Source organism: Mus pahari, chromosome 5, assembly GCF_900095145.1.
Source record: "Mus pahari chromosome 5, PAHARI_EIJ_v1.1, whole genome shotgun sequence".
NCBI classification, from domain to species: domain Eukaryota; kingdom Metazoa; phylum Chordata; class Mammalia; order Rodentia; family Muridae; genus Mus; species Mus pahari.
The window spans coordinates 144398670-144404669 of NC_034594.1; the positions used below are offsets into that span (position 1 = coordinate 144398670).

The 6000-nt window shown below is 41.0% G+C and overlaps 1 protein-coding gene across 1 annotated transcript in view; it reads left to right on the forward strand.

The window, feature by feature from the left end:
• LOC110322143 (SLAM family member 5) overlaps positions 1 to 4335 on the forward strand; it is a 28638-nt gene extending 24303 nt beyond the window's left edge. The window contains exons 6-7 of the mRNA XM_029538895.1: positions 2417 to 2511; positions 3753 to 4335. Of these exons, the coding sequence (XP_029394755.1) occupies positions 2417 to 2511; positions 3753 to 3758 (101 nt within the window). The 3' untranslated portion in view covers positions 3759 to 4335. The remainder of the gene's footprint in view (positions 1 to 2416; positions 2512 to 3752) is intronic.
• The last annotated feature ends 1665 nt before the right edge of the window (positions 4336 to 6000 follow it).

Here is a 6000-nt window from a genome sequence, read left to right on the forward strand (position 1 = left end):
GACCACTCACTCTGCTCTTAGCTGCTCTGGAGAGCAGCAGCAGTGATTGGATGGATGGGGAACAGGCATGAGAGAGGTGAGGAAAGAGGATGACCTCACAATATTTGTAGATTCACCCTGGACAAGCTGCTGCCGCCAACTGCACTACACTTTGAGATTGAGGCAGCCCTTCATTCTTACAAGCTATAGGGTGGCCTGTTCTCTTTCCACTCACCTGACATCCTACAAACTATACCCTTGGTGTATTCATTACTTTTCTCATGGTTGTGACATAATACATGTAGAGATGAAGTTCCATCTTGACTGTTACTTGGCCAGCTATTTTAGCACTATAAGATTACATTTTTCTCAGCTATAAGATATCCATGATACTAAGGCTCAATGCACATAGTTATTAAGTAGGTTGCACACATGCAGTAGCCAGTCTGTTACATGGTACTAGGTAAATGTTAGTGCCTGTGATTAATTGCCAGGCCTGAGTATGGTATTAAGGTGGTATTCTATGGGAAAGGGTTTATGACATACATCATAACTCAAGTGGACTCACAAATGGAAAAAAATCATAGTCTCTCAGGCTTGATCTTCTAGTTCATTCAAAGAAAGACTGTCTTCCTCTCATGACCAAATGAATTAAGATGGGGAAACAGAGAGACACACAAACAGAGAGAGAGAGAGAGAGAGAGAGAGAGAGAGAGAGAGAGACAGAGACAGAGACAGAGACAGAGACAGAGAGACAAAGAGACAGAGAGAGACAGAGACAGAGAGATGGAGACAGAGAGAATGAGAGAAGAAGACACACTAGACTTTACAACCACAAATATAATTGAGATCACTTTGAGTTCCGCACCAAGTCTGGGGCAGAGACTTAGACAAGACTAGCTCTGAAATGCTCAAGTCTATGATAATCTTGGAATAGATCCATTATTTATAGATGATTTTGTGTCCTCTAATAAGAAGGCACAAATTTCTGGCTGTCAGTTTTCAAATTGTCTCTAAAATAGTGTGTTAATAGTAAAGAAAAACAATGTGTTTAGATTCATACCTCATCTAGCTCAAGAAAAAAAATGTAAAGCGAAGATCTATTGCCACGGACTGGACTCAGTCGGTCCTTCAACCCGCAAGGGAACCAGGATCTCGGTATTCAGGTTGGCAAGGAGTTGGTGAAGTGACAGACACTGACACAGAGAGAGTGCTGCATCTGACTGTAATTTCTCAAAGTGAGCATTAAATTTATATTACAGAAGAAAACAAAGAAGTTAGGTGAAACAGCAGCCAAGGTACATTGAAGTTATTGGACACAAAACAAAAATGCATACATGAAGACTGGCAGGAACCAGGCAATGTTTAAAATTGAGATAAGATCAGCCCTATCTAAAGTCAGCTATTGACAGGAGCCAGATGAGGATTTCATACCCTAGTCACAATTTATGCTATTCCTCTGAGCCTTGTGAAAGCTTGCACTAGGGGGTTCTGCTCTTGCTCATGAATAATGTAATACTGTAATTCCTCCTTAAACCACAACCCTCCTTCTTCCTAGGCCATTGTAAATTCTTGCATATGGGAGTAAATTGGCTGCTCTTTTGTCTGTAGGGAATCTCCATTTGTCAGAAGAACTCACCAACTTTCTTCTAATATGCCATGTAGTCTGCCATACCTGCCTGTAATGAGGATTCTAAGTTTATGTTGCTAAGCTTGCCCTGAGATTTCTAGCTCCTATCCAGTAAAATACTGTAAGGAAGCATGCAAGACCCTCCACACTATCGCAGGGTCAAATTTGGAGCATTCGTGCTATGGGGATACCAAGGCTCCAGGAGACTAAGTTTCTGTGAAATTTTTTGCCTCTACACTGCGTCCAAGCTTTTGGGCCTGCCAGGCAGTCTCCACTGGAGTGGGTGTGGCAATCTTTATATCCTTTTTTTGTTTTTCTGAGACTTCCTATGGAACCTGGCACAAAGTAGGAGCTTAATAAATACATAACTCTTTCATGAATGTTTGTTGTTATAGTCAGGAATGCACCAGGATAATAAAGCACCAAGTATAATTAGAATCAATTAAATTAAACAACTAAAACCCTGACATAGAAAGTCTACCCATGCAAGGTCATCAGTGCCCGAGCTTGCTTTGAATTTCATACAGGGCCTAGGAAGATTCCCTTTAGGCTAAACTGGGCCTCAGGAATAAAAAAGAATTCCCAACGTGCTTCAGGTGAGATTTGAATAAGGTGTGCCCTATCACACCTATAATCCTTTGGATGGAAGGAGCGTCTGAGTATGCAAACATCCTTTTCCATAAGGTAGGGGCCATTTAACCTTAGATATTATTTCTTTATCACATAAAGATAAAATATGACTAGGCAGTCTCTAAAAACCCATCTACCTTTCACAGACTATGGCTTTATGATTTTTTTTTTTTGTAGCAGATGATGTCTCAAAGAAATCAGTATACTGTGAACTTTTAAGAAATGATCGTCTCACAGAGTCCAGAATCTATGATGAACTCACTCAGTCCAAGGTAAGCTAATGCTATTCATAAATACACCCTACCACTCAGACTTCTAGAATAGGAGTCTTGGGCAACAATTGCCCTCTGTTGGCCATTGTATAGAAAGAAGGTACAGCCAAGAATTTGGATAGACCAACAAAGAAACACCATGCTAAGGAATTGCTCCCCATGAAAACAAAACATAGTATACTGCCTCCTTATAACAGTGGCAATGATGTAAGGACCTGAGCTTCATAAGAAGGCCGAGCTATGTTTTGGTCTACAAATGAACTCCCTGGAGGGATCTAACAATGAAAGAGTCCTTATTGTGAGATGAAGGAAGCCATGGGGTCACCAACAGGCTTTGCTAAATCATTGCTAAGGTGGTTCCAAGGACACAGAATGAAAGATGGACAGCCCTGGTCTAGCAGCAGCTTCTTTTCTCAGAATCTTAACCACTCTGTCCCACACCTTCTGCCTTTCATCTGCTTTCCTCTGACTCAAATCCACCAAAGATCATCTTCTGTGTCTACACAAGCCTGCTTCTTTGGGGTCTGAAAGGACTGCAGGGAGACACTTGGAGTACTCTGACACTGTACTGGAACTGATGGGGATGTTGTTAGAGATTCCCATAACTCACAAAAAACCTAAACTATTAGTTCTCTTAGCTCCAAGAGGCCTTTTGCTACAAAACTATGTTCAACAACCACCCATTTGTATTTATCATTATCCTAACCTAATCCCCAGTAGGATGGAACAAGTTCCGATGCATGAAAAAAAAGGCTACATAGTAAAGTTGTATCAGGAATGGATGGTGGAGAGACTGGAATTAGGAAGAGAGATTCCTATGGTTTGTCTTCTGCACTCTGGCTGAGGAGAAAGGATCTCTTTTCCAGATGCTGTCCTGTAAGGAAGAGCCTGTGACCACCACTTATTTCTCAGTGCAGCTTTTTGAGAAAGTATATCCTATGTGGTCATTTAATCTTTCTTTTCTCATATGTTCTACCCACCTGCTGTATTCCCATCCATCAGTATTTAGTTAAAAGCCCAAGTCTCCTGGAGTCAATGGGAAAGTTGTTCACAGCATCCTAAACACTAGATTGTGTGAGACACTAGTACTGACTATTCCACAGCAGTCACTTGACTCAAGTGGAAATGATGAAGAGCTCAGGACAAACTAGAAACAAATACTGCATCCTGGATGTTGCTTGAAGTCTAACAATCAAAACCAATGTCAAACACCCTTACTCCTTTTTAATTATCTCTTCCAGGCTTAGAAGTACCTCAGGGCTTCCAAATGAAGTTGCTAAGCAGAGGTAAAGGACTCATCAAAAGAAATGGCCTTTCTACTTCATATGTCCTCAAGCACAAGAGATATCTAAGACATCACCCTGTGCCATTTTCCTGACACTCCTTATACTGGAATTCCCTAGCTGTACCTTTCAGCTAACATGTCTTCATATTCCCTACTCTTACACAGATGGGGGAAACCAACATGAAGGACAAAAGACCTCCCAAGACTTTGGGTAGTAAAATTGTGTAGGTAAACAGGCAGTGTCCTCACTCCGGAAACTGAGTCACACTCACAGTGAGGGGAGGTGTCCTGAAACCTAGGTATTCTCTGGCTACCCCCTTACCAGAACCTTGCTTATCATCACATTCACCAGGAGACCTTCTGTTGCTGGACATTCCTTGTACCCATGTGGGCTTATGAACACTCCCTAACTCATCAAATCCTTTTGAAAACTGCCTCCAGTAGGATCTGGGTGACAAGTTCCACAGACTGAGGTGATCTACCTCAAAAGGGGGAGGCCTCTTGGAACCATTGTGGAACTCTTTGCCGGAGAAAAAATATTGAGCCATAGTTCTCATGGCAATCTATCTGTATTGTTTTCTCTTATTCCTTTTCTTATTTACATGTTCCTGGTAGCCTAGGCCAAGATCTTAAGAGAGAATAATGAGTAAGAAACCATCCCTAGAGATGGGGCCACTAACATGACTTTATCCCCAGGGAAGCCAACACTTTACTTTCTAAATCATTTATAAAATTAATATGATAAAAATTTTCCCAACAATAAAATTTCATATGGATACACATGTGTCATCGGGGGTGGAGTTTGGTATATGGTAAAGCCTTAATTAGAAAGAATTAAAATAGTTTAATCTTATACACTGAAGATTATAAAACATCAGGCAGGGGGAGAGGGGAGGAGATAGGGGATTTTCAAAGGGGAAACTAGGAAAGGGGATAACATTTGAAAGGTAAATAAAGAAAATATCTAATAAAAAATGTCAATCAAAAAAAAAAAAAATCAGGTACTAGATGTTAAGTAATAATTGACCATGGGGCTGGAAAGTTAGTTCAGCGGTTAAGAGCACTGGCCATTAAAGATTTACTAACCTGCTCCTGGAAATATGCCACTAGCCTTGGATGACAACCCCCACTGAATACATCCTTTTAGAATCATTATATTTTGATGATTTTTAATGATGTTACCTGTCCTGCTTGTGATTCACTGAATACATAGTTTTAGAGTTGTAATGCTTTGAAGATTTTTGTGCTTTCCTGTGTCAAATGGTTTTTGTTGGTATCTGTGATTGTTTCACTGGATATAGTTTCTAAGAGATGTAATGTTTGGTTTTTTAATATATAAAATCCCCTGCTTGAGAGCTGCAGAATACACTCAGATTCAAACTGCTTCTGTGTTTGTTTCTGTTTGTCACTACCTAATCCTTACCCACCTAGCTTCAAGGACCCTCATTCCAGGGACCCCCATACCTGACTAGGGTGATCGGTGGCAGAAAAATTTTCACTTCATGGGACATATACAAATTGATTGTTGACACAAAAGATTGTAAGAATCTGATGAGCCTTAGCTACACGGGACCCCCTGAGTGAGCCACATGGAGCCAGGGGTCAATGCAAAAACAAGAGCAATTTATTGTCCCACTGCACTGGGGTTGTCCGCATCTGAAGGAGAGGCAGTGACCCAGGGCGGCACATTTGGTCAGTTTTCATATATTTCAGGGTTAGAACAGAACAGCCACTAGGCACAATATAAGTGGCAGAACAGTGTGTTATTTAAACTAATTGGTCCTTAGGGAATGAGGTGGCAAGGACTTCCCTTGTCTGTAGGTGGTCAATGGTTGATCTGCCCTGTGGTTTTCCTGAGGAATGTAATCTAGAGACAGAGGGTTGCCCACATGCTCTATCGACCTCCTCTTCCTCCCAGGTATGGAGGGGTCTTTATTCTTTTGGGTCTGGTGGAATTTTCCAAATGCTCTGAGATGAGCTCTTCAAGATGAAATCATAAAACTTGTTCGTATCTATACAAGACTGAAGATGGATGAAAGATTCTTTTTTTTTTTTAAAGATTTATTTATTTATTATATATGTAAGTACACTGTAGCTGTCTTCAGACACTCCAGAAGAGGGAGTCAGCTCTTGTTAAGGATGGTTGTGAGCCACCATGTGGTTGCTGGGATTTGAACTCTGCACCTTTGGAAGAGCAGTCGGGT